Here is a 21553-nt window from a genome sequence, read left to right as displayed (position 1 = left end):
ACAATTCGTTCCAAAAGGTTGCTCGTTAACCGAAAAATTCGTTAACCGAAACCATTGTTACAATGGGTTTTTGGGTAATTGGTTCCAGCTCACCGAAAATTGCCTAAAGTCAACAAAAAGGTAGTAAAGTACACTTACTTTGAGGTGTGTATGTAGAAGGCTCCTGGATGATGATGATGATGATGATGTGAATTTGAAGTGGGAGGTGGAGGAGGAGAAGGAAGAAGAGAAGGAAGTGGAGGTGGAGGAGAAGCATTTTACTGCTTCTTGGAAGGCGAGTCACCTTCCATGAAAATGTCAGGAGCCTCTGAACTGACAGATTCTCCAGCAGGAACATCCTCTCTCCTTCTTGAAGTGGAAGGCTGAGGGCTAGCATGTTGTTCCCACTGCCTTTTAGTGAAGAAACTGTCAATTTTTGTCTGTGGGGCATCTCTCCTCCTCATCATTAACTGATGTTTGAAGAAGGAGACCACTGTGTCCTCAACATTACACAAAGCTAGTTCTGATTTTTCCACATCTGGGTGCCTTGAAGCCAGTTTCCTGAACTTCTCCCAGTGGTCAACAACATCTTTCAAATCTGAAGTTGACATATGGTCATCACTTTCCTTTTCCTCCTCACCACTGTCAGCCTCTAACATCTCATCCAGTTGCTGCAAGTCTTCAGGAGTAAGTTCCTGCTCATGAGACATCACAAGCTCTTCTACATCATCCTCCTCCACTTCAAGGCCCAATGACTGACCAATGGACACAATCTCCTGGTCCAACTCTGCTTCTTCCTGAAATCCCTCAAAATCATGGACTACTGATGGCCACAGTGCTTTCCATGCAGAATTGAGGGATCTAGTGGAGACTTCTTGCCATGAGGACACAATCAATTTTACAGCCTCCAGGATGTTAAATTGAGTCTTCCAGAACTGTGCCAGTGTTAGTTCAGGATCAGTGGAAGTTGCCTGATGACACCTGAAAATTTTCATGTACAGCTTCTTAAAGTTGCTGATCACATTCTGGTCCATTGGCTGTATGATTGATGTAGTGTTGGGAGGCAAAAACAACACTTTGACAAAGTCAAATTGAGACTCCAAAGTTCTGGCAAGTTGAGGGTCATGACCAGGGGCATTATCCATGAGGAGAAGAGCCTTTAAAGGGAGTTTATTGGTGGTTAGGTAGCTCTTCACAGAAGGGCAAAACACCTCAACAGCCCATTCATTAAAGAGCTGTCTTGTTACCCATGCCTTACGGTTGGACTTCCAATAAACTCCAAACCGTCCTCTAACCACTTTTTGTTGTAGTGAGTTTATGCCCAGGTAGAGGCTTCATCTCTGGTGATGAATGTCCTTTTGGGCATTTTTTTCCAGAACAGCCCAGTTTTGTCCACATTGAACATTTGCTGTGGAAGAGAATTTTTTTCATCCATCAGTTCTTTAAACTCCACTAAAAATTTTGCTGCTCCTTCCTTATCAGCACTAGCAGCCTCACCATGCCTAACTACACTAAAAATGTCACTTCTTTTCTTAAATTTTTCGAACCAGCCCTTGCTGGCCCTAGACTCTTCAAATTCTGTGCCTGAAGAACCAGGTTGATCTGTCTTTAAATGTTCGTAAATCTCCCTGGCTCTTTCACAAATATATTAGATCGGAACTGAATCACCTTTCATTTGTTTTTCCCTAATCCAAATGAGAAGTTACCTCTCTGTTTCTGCTATTAGGGATCTACCTTTAAACACTCTGGTAGATTTGTCTCTCACTTTCACTTCCTTGAATTTGTCTTTCTGTGCAAGAATTGTCGACACAGTTGATGTCGACATGCCATATTCTTTGCTAAGCACATTTGTTCTAATGCCTTTTTCATGTTTCTTAATAATTTCCTGTTTCACGTGGATTGAAATCGCTTTTCTTGATTTCTTGGGACCCATGCTGGATTCAAAAACAATTTCAACACGTGATATTTTAAGTTTAATTGCTATAAATAAAGAATATTTTCTTTAAATCAACACTGCACTGCACTATATATCATCAATATGTAAAATAAATTTCAAAATGACCAATAATTTCACTGTAAAAAAGGAAAAAATCGTTTATGTTGAAGAGAGTCTGAAGCAAGATGTTACCTCCACTGAAAAGACACAGAGACTGATGCCTGCTTGGTGTGTTGACAGGTTGTTTGGCACGCTAAAAACTAGTTTCCCTGTATTCAATTATGTTAAATAATTGTTAAAATGACTAAAAATTTTAATATAAGACTTTTAAAATTATCGAATAGTACAAACTTCTTGATATTTACTAAAATAGTAAGGAATTTAAGCCCTAGAACCAATTACTGTATTGGCGGACTAATACGACAGCTAGTTTGCAAGCGAAAACATGTTGAGGGGTGCCCGTAAGAAATTCGTTAATCGAGGGATTGCTCGTCAACCGAAGTGAAGAAAGAATCTTATAGAAGGTAATTCGTTAACCGAGGGATTACTGTATGTATGTATATGTGTGTATGTATATATATATATATATATATATATATATATATATATATATATATATATATATATATATATATATATATATATATATATATATATATATATATATATATATATATATACTCGTCTATAACCCCCCTTGTTTATAGGTCGATCCTGATTTTTTGACCAAGAAATCGTTAATTTACGATATTCCTCGGTTATAGTTCGACCCACGTTTTTGAGGGTAATGGAACAACAAAACCTTCACTAAAAACGCTCTACGTCCTATAAACTGAGGCTCGCCGTGCATGAAACACGAGTGTCGAAGGCAAATTGTTTACCATTTATTATTACGACACTTTACACTGAAACGCAGGTAGTTTCAACAAAAATATTGTATATTTCCATTCAAGTATTTATTCAAGTCAGTTAGGAGGGAATATTATTGTAATACAACAGTTTTTAACTAAACCATTCGAAAAGCGATTACGGTAACAACTTTTGAACGAAAGAAAGCGAAAGTCATTGTTTTTGTCACGATTTTATCCCACTTTCCACTTTAATACGTACGTAATTTCAGCAAAAATATTACATTTCCGTGAATGTATTATATCAAGCACAGTATGAATAGAATATCATTGTAATATAACAGAATTTTAACCGAAAACTATTAAAAAAACGAGTAACATCTCAAGAACAGAAACTTAGGTAAAGTCTTTTGTTTTCGTCATGTATTTTATCCTATTTTACATTGAAATACATCACGTTTCAGCAAAACTACTATTTATTTCCGAGAATATATTCATTCGGGCGCAGTTTAGGTAAAATATACGTGTGATGTAATAGTTTTTTAACTGAAAACGATTCGAAAAACACGTACCCTCTAGCCCTGTTCAAGGAGAGGACTGGGAGAAGCTGTTTGGTGCTGCAGACGATGACAAAGAAAATGATTTTGATGGATTTTAATGAAAATATTCAGAAATATGGTATCGTAGTATTTATTCAAGTCAATTAGGATAGAATATTATTGTAATACAGTACAACAGCTTTTTAACTAAACCATTCGAAAAGTGATTACGGTAACATCTTTTGAACGAAAGAAAGCGAAAGTCATTGTTTTCGTCACGATTTGATCCCACTTTCCACTGTAATACGTACGTCATTTTAGCAAAAATATTACATTTCCGTGAATGCATTATATCAAGCACAGTATGAATAGAATACCATTGTAATATAACAATATTTTGAGTCCTACTCTTTCCATTTACAGATTACTGTACAAGCCCATAATAATGGCTCCTAAAGTAGATAAACTTCGTTGTGTGAAGAGAAAGAACACGTTGAAATTGAGTGACAAACTTGAAATAATTAAGAAACTAGTACATGGTGTGAGCAATACTGTTCTAATGGAAACATACGACATTGGAAAGTCTACAATTTATGATATAAAAAAGGCAAAGAATAAAATTCTAGAATTCACAGTTTTTTCATTAAAACTGCTCGTTTTGATAAATGAAGCATGCAATATTTGCTAATGAATAAACTATCAAAATGTACCTGTTCATCTCTTCTTTATTCCTCCTTAAATTTTAATTTTAAAAGTACTGCCTGAGAATCCGGAAAATCCGAAAATCCGGACCGACCCAATCCCCAAGCAGTCCGGATTTTTGGACTTCTACTGTATCATCCATATGTAAAATAAATTTCAAAATGACCAATAATTTCACTGTAAAAACGGAAAAAATCGTTTATGTTGAAGAGAGTCTAAAGCAAGATGTTACCTCCACTGAAAAGACACAGAGACTGACGCCTGTTTGGTGTGTTGACAGGCTGTTTGGCGCGCTAAAAACTAGTTTCCCTGTGCTTCAATTATGTTAAGTAATTGTTAAAATGACTAAAAAGTTTAATATAAGACTTTTAATATTATTGAATAGTACAAACTTCTTGATATTTACTAAAATAGTAAGGAATTTGAGCCCTAGAACCGATTACTGTGTTGGCGGACTAATACGACAGCTAGTGAGCAAGCGAAAACATGTTGAGGAGCGCTCGTAATCGAGGGATTGCTCGTTAACCAAAGTGAAGAATCTTATGGAAGGTAATTCGTTAACCGAAATCTCGTTAACCGAGACGCTCGTTAACCGAGGGATCACTGTATTTATTATAGCTGCTACCAGTGAAGCCTTTCAAATGTTGGTGTACGGAGTCTTTTAAATGAGAGATGCATTTTGTTTGGAGTATGATCTTAAAAAATAATATGGCAGCCAGTTTGTTGATGGTTCTTGGCTGATTTATAATTTATTTCAGACCAACATCCAACTGTCAGTTGTATCAGCCCACAAGCTGGTTGAACTTTACCGCTTATTTGATGCTGCTGGGGGTGACTTCCAAGCCAGCCACAATAAGAACAACTATGCAAGCAAGCCTCAACATCTTGTACTTCTCAATGGTTTCACGTAAGTGCTCCAAAATTACTTCATGAAGTGTGATAAAAACTTGATTATGCCAACATCAACAATATGGAAGAAGTTTTACATGAGCTGTATTTATTGAAAGTTTGTAGATATAAATAGCAGGAGACACTGAAGTTTATCATAGTACAGTAAGTAGCCAGAAAGAGAGCTACACATTTTCTTTCTCTCTGCATGGGGTTTGCATTCTTTTAAAATATTGGGCAGAACAAATCTGCTGTGACTTTTTATCCAAGTAAGCATTATAAGTTACAAAGATTGTTTAACTACAGTACAGTCTGCATTTACGCGGTCAATTGAACCCGTGGAGGCCTGCGTATAACGAGAAACGCGTAAATGAAATAACAGAACATATGGGATTAATTGAATTAGAGACACAATACCTACGTTGTAGTAAAAATAACATCTTAATTTTATGATGGTATGCACACACAATTAATATTTAAGAGAAATACAGTCGCCGGTTAATGTGCATTCAAAAATGGACTCAACCTCCCCCCTCCCCTCTTCCCACGCTCGCTGGCTCCTCCCTCTCTGAGAAATGTTTGGGTGAAAACAGTAGGCTTACATTTTTAGTAATAAATAATACCTCAGACTAAAGTCAGGATAATATAATTGACATTGCTGGATTCCTTGCAAGGCAAGGAATATTTTGAATATAAACGTCATATATTTTGTCACAAAAGATAAAATTTTTGCTCTTTCTAATCTAAATTCTTCAATTATATCAAAAATTTGTATGTCTAATGCAAATTTTATGATGTTTATATTTAAAATAATCACAATCTTATAAGAATTCCAGCAATGTAAATTATATTCTGGCCGGGTAATTTGTATGAATTTTATGAGCTAAAACAAATATCTTCAGTAAATACAGTAAACAAATTATACTTCACCTGCTCAAATGACCAAATTTACTGCGTAATTAAAGCATTTCGATTCTGGCAAGGCACCGCGTAAATGACCAAACGCATTAACCATAACTGCGTAAGTCCAGACTCCACTGTACACTGAGTCTTTCATGATGTAACATGATAAAGAATGAACAAAACACTCAAATTTTACTTACCAGAAATGATATTGAGTGCTGCAGGAGGTGGTGAGGTGAGGTGAGGTGAGGTGGTGCAATTGGTGTTAGTGGGAATTACCCCCTTAAAACATCATAGTTATTGTTCAACGCAGTTCCTTTAGGGAATCTTTTATCGCCACTACTTTCACTTGAACTTGATGGTCTCTTTATACTCTTGTTGATTAAGGATACAAAATAGCACTCACACATAACTGTACACAAACTGGGAAAAGAATTCAAACTGGGCAGCGCCATTGTTTTTGTGGCTGCTACCAGCTGGTGAGGCAAGCCGCCCAGCAACCATTTTGTAACTACCACCAGAATCCACGCAAAATAATTTTTTTTTTTAAATTTCTGTGAAATTTTTTGTTTTGTGTTGCAATGTTTTCTTTTGAAAATCTTAATAATTCCATAAGGATAAATACATTCCTAAACACAGACGCATAACTGAACACAAGCTAGGGAAAGAATTCCAACTGAACAGCGGCATTATTGTGATAGTTGCTGGCAACTGGGGAGGCAAAAATTTGAGCTAAAAATCAATTTTTTTTTAATGTTTAAAAATTATGTATGGGCAAGTTTTTATTCCATACCCCAAATTTTTGGTCATAATTTCAAAATATTTTAAGGGTAAAATTCTGTAATGGATGCCTGTATATCATATTTTTTCTATTATTTAATGTTGTATTACTTATGAAAAAACATACTGTACACTGTAAGTGGCTGATCATATGAGAATATACAGGTTGTACCTCGCTTATCGGGGAAGCTTGGGACTAGACTGGTTCCAGATTAGAGAAAATTCCGAACCATCGAAGCCGAGGTTAAAAAAAGGCAAAATAATGCATAAAATGTACTATTACTACACCATTACAACTTACATCAGCATATATCTAGCCCAGGCTTATTGGACCTCTTTTTAACAAAGTGTTAGTGCTATGGCACACTAGGGTGTGTCATACGGAGGCGAATTTTTTTTTATTGAGTTTGAAAAATCGGCCCATGGTATTAATGATGTAGTTCTATGTGCAGAATCATGTGATATCTTCAGATTTGAAAAGTTTTCATTTTTTGCTAGGTAAATTTTAACTTGAAATCTTATGAAAATTCAGTATTCCCACCCTTTTACCAACACCACTAAATAGCTTATTTAAAGTAAAGTAAATGTATCAGGTTAATTTATTAGGATGAAAATGATCCAGAATAGTGAAACGAATGATCTTGACACATTTATTAAATTTATTATTCCTTTAGAAAACAAAATCATCAAATACAAAAACAGGTTTTACTACTACGACCCGGTGTTGCTGCACACCATAGAGAACATGTCTTTCTTGCTTCTGTTTCTACTCATCACCTTCCTGCTGACCACCTGAGCTCGGATGTAGCATTCCCTCCTCTCCTGGCTGTACACGTGACTGCTGGCCTCGCTCACTTGCTGTACCCAACGCTCTATACTCTGGGTGTGCGAGGGCCAGGCAGGGACATGCATGGGTTGTCCAGGAAAGTCCCACTTGAACATTGGGTGAGGCTGCAGGTAAGAGGGGCCACTGCCAGCCTGGGATGTTATCCAGATCTATGAGATCAGAGGGTCTTGGCACCCAGATTGACTTCAGGAGTCTTCCTGGACCCTGAAGGAATCGTCACCAACTGATTCCGGCTATGCCCAGATCTTCTATGTCCTACATCCAAGATCTTTTTGACTGCCACTCTTCTCTCATCCTTACTGCAGAGCATTGTCTGCAGAACTGCCTCGGGATGAGCATACCAGGAAGATCTCCTCACAGTCTGCTCCACAATCTGAACAACCTTCCTTGGCTGACTCCTCAGGAGCTCATGCTGGAAGAGAACATGCCCCGGACCTTCGGAGAACGATGACTTGACCTTGGTGTTGAACCAATTTGGCAAGTAGACACTCACGATGAATTGGACAATAAGTCTCAGGTTGTGAAGTTGGTTCCCTTTCAGTTTATGACATTTCTACCCAAATTCTGCAGAACCTGGAGAGCCGCGCAGAGCGACCTAGAATGTGAGACTGGGCCTATCTGCAGGTAAGGCAAGTCTATCAGGTGCGAATTTCAGTTTTGATGGCACTGCAACCTATGTAACCATAGTACTGGTCAGTACTCAGGGTCGTCAATGACAGTATGTGCAAGCTCAACGAGTGGAGGGCCAACTGATTTTTTCAAAGCTTGGATTTATTTCTAACTCAGTGGCAGAGTCCAGCATCTTGCCAAGAGGACCAGACCATCTGTTGTTTGAAAGAGTCTTGCCATCCAGCTCCTGGATCAGATGTCTGAGTGGCAACTCGTTGGTGTGGAGGTCACAAACAATCCAGACCAGCTTCCTCCCAATCTTCCGCTCTATCCACTGTATGACCCCCCTTGCCACCCTGTGTTCGTGTTGGTGCTGTCCCCTCCAATGGCCTGCAGGGTCTGGTCTACGTTCTTCTCTCTGAGCCAGTTCACAATGTTATCTGCCACTATCTCAGCTGGTTTCCTGATGTCATATTTTTCTGGAGTGAAATGCCACAAATACTTCCCTCCTGGTTCACTGCAGCAGGAGTAGTGTCTTCCTTCACCATGGCAGGGAACAACTTGTCAGAATCTCCAACTTTCATGAACACTTTAGTGTCATCCCTTCTCCCAAAGAATCAAAACAATTGATTCCATTTTCTTATCCCCTTATCAAACTCCTTCTAGGTTACTGACAAGTTTCTCCTGAGCTCTCCTTACTTTGTTATGATCTATCACCAGGTGAACATCATCAGGTGTTATCAAACCACCGTCAATCCAGGCAACTGTTGCTATCTCTGCAGTTTCTCTGAGACCAGTGTGGTGTCGCATGCTGGCCAGAGCTATGCTCGGGATATCTTTCCTATTTCGAATCTTATGCCTGGAAGGTTTGGGATCATTATTTTCTGGGTTGGGGACAAAGTCACCATTCTCCTGTTTTGGGCACCTCGGATCAGCTCATGGGAAGTCATTAAACTTGAATCAGCTTGACTTTAATCAACATCGGCTTACTCCTCACCCTGGGCCTTCTCAAGTCTCTTTTCTAGCTCTTTCTCCCTTCTGTCTCTCTGTGGCAGTCTCCCTGTCCTTGACTGGAATATCTTGGCTAGAAAGCATGAGAGCCCCTATACTGCCAGTCTTCTCTCTCTGTGCTTTGACAAATGCCAGTTCGATCACAGGAATCTTCAGTTCACGCTTGCAAATACAGGAGATGTGGGCCTCGGATTTACAGTCACGATCGCATCCAAGCTCAGGACAGAAAACAATTGGGCACTCGCAAGTAATTATGTCAAATAACTGGTCCAGTTGCTTGGCAAAGTTGTCCTTAACTGCAAGTTTTCCTCTCCCAAGAGAGATATCTCTTGCCTTTTTCCAACTGGCTAGCAGTCTCTCACTAATCTTCTTCTGACTTGTTATGACTGGAGGCTTGAACTGAGCGTTAGCCAGAGTGTACTGTGCCAAGACAGCTTTGGTCATATCACTGGCAATGTCTTTGTTTGTGTAAGTTCTTTGGTTCTTTTCACTGATTTGCCTGATTAAAACACCGTATCTCAAAGCATCTCTCAATGAAACTCGACTTCACAGGAGCTCTTCCCAGACCCAAGATAGTGACTGAGATGGCTGGATTTTTGGTTCCTCGTCCTGACACAAGCAGCCATCGCAAATATTATCAACTTATAAATGCATCAGAATCTGAAACAGAAAAAATATTGTTAGTTGGGTTGTTAAAGAATGAAGTCAGAAAGCAATGTTCACTATTTAATTGTAATGCACTAATGCAGCTGTACGTTAGATTTTCGATAAATTTCAAGCTAAAATTTACCTAGCAAAAGGTTACAAAATATTGAAACTGAAATTATTTTCTGTTTATATACACTAAAATCTACCAAAAAAGTGATGGGCCATTAGTTTTAGCTGATCTTCCCTCCTATGACACACCCTAATGGCACACGTTTACTGTACACTGGACCCTCGCTTTGTGCCATTCACTATATGGGAATGTGCATACTGTATATGTATAGAACTAAACAAAGAATTTATTTGAAATACTCTGTAACATTTAATGCCATAATATCCAGACCACTGGGGTTAGTTATACAGACTTTTCCCTGTGAAAAAGCCATAATTTTTAACCAACTTATTACTATACAGTAGTACCCCGATTTACGCGATTTACTGCGATTTACGCGGTCAATTGAACCCACAGGGTACCGCGGAAAGTGAACAACAGAACATATGGGATTAATTCCAATAGAGACTGGCCCGACCCCCAAACTCCACTTTTTCCGACACAATACCTATATTGTAGTAAAAATAACATCTAAATTTTATGATGGTATGCTCACAATTAATATTTATGAGAAATACAGTCGCCAGGTTAATGTCCATTCAAATAATAGACTGAAATCCCCTCCCCCCTCTTCCCAGCTCACTAGCTCCTCCCTCTCTGAGAAATGTTTGGGTGAAAAAACTAGATTTTAACGTTTAGTAATAAATAATACCTCAGACTAAAGTTAGGATAATATAATTGACATTTCTGGATTCCTTGCAGTTCAGGGAATATTTTGAATGTAAACTTCATATATTTTGCACAAAAGATAAAATATTTGCTTTTTGTAAACCAATTTATTACATTAGATCTAAAATTTGTATGTCTAATGCAAAATCCATGATGTTTATATTCAAAATGATCATCATATTGTAAGAATTCCAGCAATGTAAATTATATTCTGGCCGAGTAATTTGTATGAATTTTATGAGCTAAAACAAATATCTTCAAGTCATAAAAAAAAAATATATTCTTCACGACACAATCTGTCAATCAAAGTACCCCACCTTGCCTCCCCCCCCCTCCTCACACTCACGCCAGCTGGGTCGGTCGGTCCCAACCCTCCCCCCACCCCCCACCTTCCCTCCCTACCAGAGAAATGTTAAGGTGAAAAAACTAGATTTTAACTTTTAGTAATAAATAATACCTCAGACTAAAGTTAGGATAATATAATTGACATTTCTGGATTCCTTGCAGGTCAGGGAATATTTTGAATGTAAACTTCATATATTTTGCACAAAAGATAAAATATTTGCTTTGTGTGAACCAAATTATTACATTAGATCTAAAATTTGTATGTCAAATGCAAAATCCATGATGTTTATATTCAAAATGATCATCATATTGTAAGAATTCCAGCAATGTAAATTATATTCTGGCAGGGTAATTTGTATGAATTTTAAGAGCTAAATAAAAAAAAATAAAAACAAATTATACTTCACCTTGTGTATATGAGTAGATGCACCGCGGAAAGTGAAAGTCCGGTTCTGGCAAGGTACCGCGTAAATGAGAAATCGCGGAAAGTGAAACCGTGTAAAGTGTAAAGCGGGGTAATACTGTACTCACTTTTTACTCAAATGTATTAAGCTAAAGGATTAACATTTTTATCTCTTGTGCAAACTATGAGATGTTTACTCAAATTAATTGCTATCTTGAAAGGATTCTAGCAATGCAAGTTATATTCTGCTAAGTCAGTGTCATTTTATAAGAGAAGAACTTTACCCTTAAAATTCCCTTCATCCCATTAATTGTTATCACCCACTGCCATCTGTCTCCCCTGCTGGCTGGGAGGAGGGGTGAGGAGGAAATAGGGGGTGACAGCCAGGAGCTGGGTGGTGTGTAGTTATCAGTTGAGGGGTCAGGAGGTTCTTGGGATAATGAAAAACAGGGAGTTTAAGTTTTTTGCTTATTAAATGGCACTGACTTGACTTAGCAGACTATAACTTGCATTGCTGGAATTCTTGCAAGATGGCGATTAATTTGAGTATAACATCCCATAGTTTGCACTAGACATAAAAATTTTAGTAATTAACATTTTTCACACTTTATTTTTTCAACATTTGTGACCTGAGATTCAATTTTCCTTTTGTGGAGCACCATCTATTAAGCTCTTCCCCCGACCTCTTACTACTATCTAAACTTCAACTGACCAAAGCAGCTTCACCCATACCTTTTCAAATTCTCCAACTACAACCTATATACCTCTTTCCGTTCTAAGGGAGGTGTATGCACCTACTGCAACACACGTACACCTATAGCTCGATTCACAGATCTTGAGTCTTCCCTTTGTGATGTCTTCTGGCTCAAAATATCTCTCCCAACTATGACTATTTTCCTTTGTTTTCTATACTGTTCTCCCAACTCTACCAACTATTTAGAACCCTTTGACTATCTCACTTCTTGCCATGAGTCGTCGCTATCCATACACCCTAACACCGAGATCCTCTACCTAGGGGATTTCAATGCACATCATAGAGAGTGGCTTGGCTCAGCAATGGAGCTCAGGCACTCTCTTTTTCCTTACCTAATGATCGGGAACAAATAATTTAACACCCTACACTCGTTCTTGATCGACACGATCAACTTACTAACATTTTTGATCTTTGTTTTTCCTCTAACCCCTCACACTATTCACACTCAATTTCTGCCCCCTTAGGGTCTTCTGATCACAATCTTTTATCTATTAAATCAAACTGGGCACGACCACCTCCCCATTCCCCTCTAAACGCCAACTATGGCACTATCTGAGGGCAAACTGGCAATCCTTGCGAGAATTCTTCTTCCACTTTCTTTGGGATGAATGCTGCTTTTCCACTCAGGATGCCTCGGTATGTTCTGACAGCATTGCTGGGGCTATACAGGGTGGTATGAGTGCATTTATCCCATCTTCTACCAAAACTTTCACTTTACAATCATTGATTGATAACTCCTGTTCTCATCCATGTAGGGAGAGAGAGAGGGCATATCAAGTTATGAAACTTCTCCTATTACCCACTCCTCTTTCATTACTTCTAGGAATCTTTGTAAGGCTATTCTTCGTAGGGCCGAGCGGAATTTTATAAAAAGAAAGACCGCTGTCCAAACTAACTCTTCTTCTAGTAAATCCTTCTGGTCCTTAATCAAAAACATATGTAATAACTTCTGCACTCCCACTTTTCCTCCTCTCTTCTGACCTGATAACCCAGTAGCCAACTCTCCCCCCGATAAAGCCAATCTCTTTGGCACCTTACAGTATTCTCCTCTAACTCCACCTTCGACAATTCCAACTCTATCCCTCCTACTCCTGCTCCTCATACTGAACCTATGCACTTTCCTATAATCTCCACTCGTAGGGTTGCTGGTGTGTTATCCAGGTTGAAAGTGAGTAAGGCGCATGGACCGGACGGAATACTCCCTCGTGTTCTGAGGGAGTGTGCTGAAGTTCTGGCCCCTTTGCTTGCTCGCCTCTTTCACCTTTGCCTTAGAACCCAAACTTTTCCTTCTTCTTGGAAGCATGCCTCGGTTCAGCCCATCCCGAAGAAGGGTGATCATTCCACTCCCCCTAACTTTAGCCCCATTGCCCTAACTTCATCCCTCTTTTAAGATTTTCGAAACTACTGTACAGTCAACCCTCACTTTAAGCGGTTAATACAGCCCACAGGGTACCGCGGAAAGTGAGAAACGCGTAAACTGAACAACATAACATATGGGATGAATTGAAATAGAGACCGGGCCGACCCCCAAACTCCACTTTTTGACGACACAACTATGTTGTAGTAAAAATTTTATCTTAACTTTATGATGGTATGCACACACAATTAATATAGAAGAGGTTAGGTTAGGAAAAATAAAGGTTAAGTTAGGAAAAATAAAGGTTAGGTTAGGAAAAATAAAAGTTAGGTTTAACACTTACGTTAGTAGAAGAGATGGTTCGGCATACAGGGATGGAGGCTGGTTCCGAGGCAGAGGGCAGGCTACTGGGCCTCAGGTGAGTCACCATCACTGTCATCCACACTTGTCAGGGCCTCCCTGACAAATCCCTCAAAGTCATCTTCACTGTCTTCACTGTCACTATCACTGGCTTGGGCTGGCTGTGGTGGGTTGCGGGCGAAGAACTCAGGTTATGCTTTGCTGACGGCTGGTATTTATGTTGTCGTGATAAACCTTGAAGTAAGGCTCCATAGTCTGCAACGGCTGGGTAGTGAAGATTTCATACCTGTTTGCGTCAGGGTTGTCGGAAAGGAGGAGCTTGACTTTCTCGATACACTCGATGGCACCCCTAACATTACTATGGGATAAGCGGTGTTCTTCTTGGGATGACGCACCACCGGCCTCTTCACTGACGTCATCATCATCTACCATCTCGTCGGTAGTCACATCAGGATCCCTTATCACCTCCAGGATGTTGGTGGTCTCGGAGAAGCCTGCAGCTGAAACACTGCGCAGCTTCTCTGGCAAGGTCCACTGCTACTGCAATAGTCTAAACCTCACCAGTCACAGATTGACTCTGCCTAACGGCCGGAATGCCTTGCAACACATGTCTCCATGCGTGACGAACAGTTGCTACAGACAGCTGATCCCATACCTCCACCAAGAAGTCCACAGCTTTCTTGATGTTGAATATTCTCCATAATTGTTTGAAAAGTATTTTTTGCTCTGCCAACTGTTGATCCTCGTCGTCTTCGCTCTTGCTATCGGTGGTGGTGTCACTCAGGTTATGCAACTCTTCCCTGGTGTTGGTGTAGTCGTTCAGGAGCTTGAATTTTTTCGTAGAGAATGCAGCTTTTACATTACAGATTAACTCTTGGTCCATGGGCTGTAATATAGACGTAGTGTTGGGAGGAAGGAAGACTACTTTTACGTTGGGGTGACGATCTAACCGTAGGGGCGAGTGTCCTGGTGCGTTTTCCAGCAGCAACAAAATCTTGAATGGCACATTCTGTTGCTCACAGAATTTCTTTACATCGGGAACGAAACAGTCATCAAACCAGGAGAGGGACAGTGTAGAGAACATCCACGCCTTACGTGCGGTCAGCCAGTGGACATTTAGCTTGGTCATGTCCATGCTCTTGTAGGCGTGCGGCTTGCGGGCTGTGTGGATCACCGATAACTTGAGCTTACAGGTACCAGAGGCATTGGTGGTAAACAGGACGGTGATGCGCTCCTTCTGCAACTTCCGGCCCCGATACTTGCTGGCATTCTTTACAACGAAGGACTTGGAAGGTAGCTTTTTCCAAAAAAGACCAGATTCGTCCATGTTGAACACCTGGTCGTCGGTGTACGTCCTTTGTCCATAATCTCACGTAAAAACGGAGGAAATTCCCTAGCCGCAACACGGTCAGCACTAGCTTCTTCACCACCAATGTTGATATTGGTGATCTTGTTCCGCATCTTAAACCTCTGTAACCACCCAGAGGAAGCATTAAAGGGTTTGGGCTCTGTAATTCCCATCTTTCGTGACACTGCAGCATACAGTTCACGTGCGTACTCCTTAACAGAGCGCATGTCCACCGCCATGTTCCGTCGCGCCTGACGCACCAAGTAGCTCACAAGTAATTTTTCCGTCTTGAGAAGCACCTTGTTGTGAAAATACTTGATCATAGAAGCACCTGTAGACTTTGTGATCTTCATGTGCTACTTTATGTTGGCTGCATCCTTCTTTATCGTCCGGATCGTAGATTTGTTCACACCATGCTGGCGCGCCAAATCAACCTGTCTTGTTCCTTTCTCTAACTCTTGGATGATCTTGTACTTCACCTCGTAGCTTAAGGAACGTCGTGTCTTCTTGGGCTTAGGGCGGCTGGGTCCAGGCAAGGGGGCGGTGGTCCAGCGGAAGCCATTTTACAGAACAATGGATGCACGATTACACGGTGTGGCCTGGAGGGATGAAACTGCCGCGACTAGGTCAAGCGTCGTCTTTCCTCCCTCCCTCCCTCCCTCCCTCCCTCCCTCCCCCGGGTGGACACGTCATATTACTTTAAACCAATTACAGCTAGCAGCGGAGGGAGGTAGGGATGCATGGCCATTTACAGTCCGATACGTCATATGACGTCACTGATAACGCAACAAAGACATGCACTTCGCAACCTTACCGCGCGGCTTGCCCAGGTGGAGGCGGGAGCAGGCGGGAGGGGTGAATCTAAAAATAGCGTGGAGCCGGACACACTCCGCGTAAAGGGGTACACGCACCGCGGATGTGAGCATCCCGGGTTCCGGCAGGGTACCGTGTAAACGTGGAAACGTGGAATGTGGGACCGCGTAAAGTGAGGGTTGACTGTATCTTAAACTCTCATTTTCTCCATTACCTTGAACTCCATTATCTTTTGTCGGATCATCAGTATGGCTTTCGCCAGGCGAGATCTACTGGTGATCTGCTCTCCTACTGCACCCATCTTTGGTCATCCTCTCTTAGGGATTATGGGGAAACTTTCGCCATGGCCCTCGACATCTCCAAAGTATTTGACAGGGTATGGCACAAGTGTTTGCTTTCTAAACTTCTTTCATATGGTTTCTCTCCCACACTTTGTTCTCTAATGTCTAGCTTCCTTGAGAACCGATCTATGGTAGTTGATGTCGAGGAATCGATCTCTCACTCTTTCTCAACCAATGGTGCCCCACTGGGTTCTGTTCTTTCACCTATTCTTTTCCTTCTTTTATCAAGGATTTACTTCACACTATGACTAATTCTATCCATTCTTACGCTGATGATTCTACTCTTCTCTCTTCTTCACATTTTCGTTTCCCCCTAATTCTCAAACTAGATCTGTTTTTAGAGCTGATATAATTACATCTATCTGTGCAGCTTCTCCGAATGGGGAGGTAGAAACTTGGTTAAATTCAATAATAATAAAACTCAGTAATTACCAGTTACACTTTCCAAATTATATGATCTCCCAGCAATCACATTTCAGGATGCAATCATTCTGCCAAATTCTAAAATAGATATGCTAGGCCTCACCATTTCCTCTTATATGTCATGGAAGTCACACATCCTCAACATTGCTAAAGCTGCCTCCCAAAAGCTTGGAATGCTGTACAGATGCCGTAGCTACTTCACTCCTGAGTAGTTGCTTCAAGTTTATAAAGGCTTCATCTGTCCTAACTTGGAGTACTGCTCTCATATCTGGGTGGCTTTCCTTCTGTCCAACTGTTAGGTAGGGTGGAATGAAAGGCATTTTGTCATTTTAACTCTCCTCCTTTAGTTGAATATCTTTCTTCCCTCTCTCTTCTCCGCAATGTTGCTTCACTCTCTCTCTTTACAGTTACTTTAACGGGCAGTGTTCGATGGATTTGACATCCTGCGTACCGCCGACAAGGCCTTGGGCTCGTAACACTATTCTTGCCCGCGGTGCCCACCGTTTCTATGTGAATGTCGATCACTTTAGAATAACCCATTATAGTACATTTTCTTTCCTCACACAATCAAACTGTGGAATGCTCTGCCTTCTTCTGTGTTTCCATAATTTTACAATCAGTCTCACTTAAAAAAGCTGGTTTTCCGGCATCTTCATGGTGTAGATTTTGACTTGTGCCCAGGTGTGTTAGTTCCCTGTAAAAAAAAAAACACATACAAAAAAAAAACGCTATTCTCTTCTTCGTATATCTTGCATTTTATACATCGTTCTTACTGTATTTTATTCCAGTGGTCATCATATTCTATATATATGTAGATTTCTTAATTTTTTTTTACATTTAGATTACACATTTAATATTTCAGCTTACAAGAACGTGCATTAAGTCCATCCTTGGTAGGCTACCCTCCAGTAACATCTGTGGCCACACCTCCTGCAGCAATGGGCACCCAAGTCCCACCACAAGGAGTAACAGTACCATCAGTTGCAGGTCCTGGGCCATCCCCTAATCCTTTGGGCCCTGTGGCAGCAACTCCTTCTCCAGGACCTGTGTCAGTGGGGTCTCCTGCCCCTCCCCAGGCTGGCCAAGCTCAAGTAAGGGTGTGTTTACATATACATATGTACAGTATACATGTGTGTGTGTGTGTGTGTGTGTGTGTGTGTTTGTAATTATAATAATAATAATAATAATTAACGGTTTATTGAAAGAGCTTGGGAGCCAGAAGGCTGAAAATATACAGTTACATATCTGGGGAATGAGTTTCGAATTACAAATAATATACAAATAACATAAGTGATATAAATAAGATATATAATAACTAGATGGGGAAAAGCTCAAACTACAGGGCATTTCAACATAGTGACAGTGCAAGAAGTAGTATTTACTGGGAGTGAATTCACTGGTTTATTACAAGTTATTGATAATTTTTACAATGGTTGGGACTGGGCTGTTCTTATAGCAATCAGTTCGTGCACGTATGGGCTGGATGCGGTTGTGGTGTCGAACAGCTATTCTCGGGCTAGGGATCTCAGGTGGTAGTAGGAGCCGGTGTCGAGGATGGTGTAGAAGCTCCTTGCCAAATTTGGAGATGAGGTCGTGGTGATGGTCAGTGAGAGTCGAAAGGGTCAGTGTGTTGAGCGCTTCTTGATATGTGGAGTAGGAAGGGGAGAGAATGATCTTGCATGCCCTCTTTTGCGAGAGAAAACGGACTCCTCAGATGGGGAACTCAAATAAAGAAAGCATAGCTACATGTTTTGTGGACTACAGTATTGAGCTTACCATTTTCATCACTTTGTAATAAACCTAGCCATGCCTGTGTGTGTTTCTGATACTTACCATAACATTATCTATATCTTTAGTGGGTCTAAATGGTCGTAAAATGGGAAAATTGGGGTTGGGTCTTGGGTGCCTGGAACCAATTAGAATAAATCCCATAAGTTCTGTACTTTCGTTATCGCGTTTTTCGTTATCAAGCACTCGGCGCAGTCCCAATTAGGCGTGATAAACAAGGGATGACTGTATAGAAACATTACAAAATTAAGATAATTTTGAGGCAGTTTCATTATACAGTATAGTCTTCATTTACGCGGTCAATTGAACCCGTGGAGGTCCGCGTAAAACAAGAAACGCGTAAACGAAATAACAGAACATATGGGATTAATTGAAATAGAGACTGGGCCGACCCCCAAACTACACTTTTTCCGACGCAATAGTACGTTGTAGTAAAAATAACATCTTAATTTTATGATGGTATGCACACACAATTAATATTTAAGAGAAATATCAATAATATTAGTTTTTTTAACACTTACTTTAGTAGAAAAGATGGCTCGGCACACAGGGATGGGGGGTTGGTTCCGAGGCAGAGGGCAGATTATTGGCCTTCACCTGTATCAATTGTATCACTATCACCACAGAGGCTTGCATGGCCTCTTTGTCAAACCCCTCAAAGTCCATATCCTCACTATCACTATCATTGACTTGGGCTGGCTGTGGTGGGTGATGGGTGAAGAACTCGGTAATGTTTTGTTGACTGGGCGACCTTGTGCGCACCCTGCCTGCGCCGCTTCCCGCGTAAATGATGGAATGAACCGTGTAAATAAAAATTGTCGGTCTGGCAAGGTGCCGCGTAAATGACCAAACGCGTAAACCAAATCCGCGTAAACCTAGACTATACTGTATTGGGGTAATTTTATAGTTTTGGCTAATTTGATTGATCCAGAATCCCAATGATATTTAATTAGCAAGAGTAGTTTAGCTTGTAGTGTGTTGCAAATTATAGCGTGGCCTGACATTTCAGTTTTACTAAAAGGAGATGTAAATTGAGGCTAAGTGACTATATAAGCATTGGGTGGCTGTTGTAATAAGAGAACAGACAGAGGAAAAAAACCTGTACTGCATAAGAAAATGTGTAAATGTGAGTAAAGTAGTTGAGAAAATAAGAGATGATGCTGTTTACTGAATTGTGTAAAGTGGTGTACAGTATTAGTATATTGTATCACCTTAATAAACATGTGTTTGTTTATGCAGTGAAGGAGTGACAGAAATATTGCTATTCCTGTATAATATGTACAGTAAGCCCTCGATAACTCGGCACAAATGGAGCTCTGGCCTTGCTGAGTTATCCCAAATTCCGTGTTTTCGAGGCACTTCCCCCCTCCTACAAAAATACAACAATAAAAATTATCAGCCCATTTATCTGCACATGTAATTACTAAATATAAAAAAGTAACACTTGCCAGCACTGCAGGCAAAGAATGAAGCATCATAGGTGAAACAGATACATGGTAGGTGACACAGAGGTATGGTAGGTGACACAGAGGTATGGTAGGTGATGCAGGTAGCCAGATATGCCGAGATTTTCCCAGATAATTTTACATATCTCGGAATTTCCCGAATTATACTAATACTTTCCGATACCATATCCATGCCAAGTTATATGAAATACCGAATTATCAAATGCCGAGTTATCGAGGGTTTACTGTATATTTGAATACGATAAATGGGGGTAAGTGTTGTGTAGAGAAACCAGAGAGATGGAGAATATTGGGAATTTTTGTTAGCCATTTGTTCTGGAAGAGGTTTCATTATAACTTCTACCTCACTTGCCCATCCATATATCAGGAAACAAAGTACAGAATTGAATTGTTTCTAAATCTGGAAAGTGATGTTGATACTCATTGTAAGAAAGAAGAACCTGGAGAATGTCCTTCATTTTCTTCAACTGGGATTATATGTTGCAGATGGTGAGAGCCGGTTCTGTAACCCAGGTGGTGGTTCATCCCACACCCAACACTCAGCCCATGAACATCCCCAACCAGCAGCCAGGTGAGTGGTATTTATCATCAGTGAAAATCATGTGTGTCAAATGACTTTATTCTTTCCTGTTCAGTGTTTACTGTTACTTCAACAGTATCAGTTGTTGTATACCAGGGATCCAAATCCCCTGAAAAATTGGGATCCTTTGTAAAAGATTTGAGTCTCATTAGAAGATAGAGGATTAAGGCGTTAACATATTCCAGAATTTGACAAAGAAAATGAGAGCTAAATGGCTTCATGATGAATTTATCAGTTGTATTAATATTACAGATGAAAAAGAACTTGGTTATATCCACCAGTAAAGTGTTTATTTAAATCAACGAGAAAGAGTTTACCTCTCAGAGGCATCTTATTCAAACATTCATACCATATTAACTATGAATTATCATTTTGTTTGGCCCATAAAAGGCTTCACACTTATTAACTTCGATTTTTTTTTAATCAAACTATAAACATCATACATTAAGTTTTCATTAATAACGTTTTTTGTAACGGGGTTTTCACTCTTAAATCTACGTGTGGGATAATATTTATTTTTTCCTCTGCAATTTTTTTTTTTAATGAAATCCTTATAAATTGGTGTCTGCCTGTATAGTATATGACATTTATAATTACAGTTTCATTTCTTATTATACTAACTTTTTCATTATGTCTTTTAATCATAGAATTGTAATATAAAGACTTTCCTTGTTTGATTTTGAAAATTATTGTTTCAGTTCCTCTTGTTCGAGGTCCAATGGCTGGAATGCCCAGAATGATTGCTCAGCCTCGACAACGGTGGCCTGGAGGTAAGATTTGCTAGGCACAGATGTTGAGTTTTTTTATGTGCTAGATATATTTTCTGGCTTGACACCACTGTCAGGCAGTTCCTGCTAATGCTCAAGCTGTTTTGGGGATCTAAGCATCACCCCTTAATAGGAGCTTTTGACTACAATCATTATCCATCACGAGGGGGTATTTTGACCGGTCCATGCGCCTTACTCACATCCAACCTGAGTAACACACCGGCAACCCTGCGAGTGGATATTATAGGAAAGTGTATAGGTTCAGTAGGAGATGCAGGGG

General features: G+C 40.1%; 1 protein-coding gene across 1 annotated transcript in view; it reads left to right on the top strand.

Moving 5' to 3' along the window:
* LOC121855733 (mediator of RNA polymerase II transcription subunit 25-like) overlaps positions 1 to 21335 on the top strand; it is a 21704-nt gene extending 369 nt beyond the window's left edge. Inside the window, exons 2-5 of the mRNA XM_042350865.1 lie at positions 4763 to 4911; positions 17535 to 17763; positions 20413 to 20497; positions 21205 to 21335. Coding sequence (XP_042206799.1) covers positions 4763 to 4911; positions 17535 to 17763; positions 20413 to 20497; positions 21205 to 21290 — 549 coding nt within the window. The 3' untranslated portion in view covers positions 21291 to 21335. The remainder of the gene's footprint in view (positions 1 to 4762; positions 4912 to 17534; positions 17764 to 20412; positions 20498 to 21204) is intronic.
* Positions 21336 to 21553: the final 218 nt, after the last annotated feature.

The sequence above is a fragment of the Homarus americanus genome, unplaced genomic scaffold, assembly GCF_018991925.1.
Source record: "Homarus americanus isolate GMGI-L3 unplaced genomic scaffold, GMGI_Hamer_2.0 scaffold51859, whole genome shotgun sequence".
NCBI classification, from domain to species: Eukaryota; Metazoa; Arthropoda; class Malacostraca; order Decapoda; family Nephropidae; genus Homarus; species Homarus americanus.
Note: the sequence above shows the minus strand (reverse complement) of the source record. Positions and strands in the feature narration are given on the sequence as shown.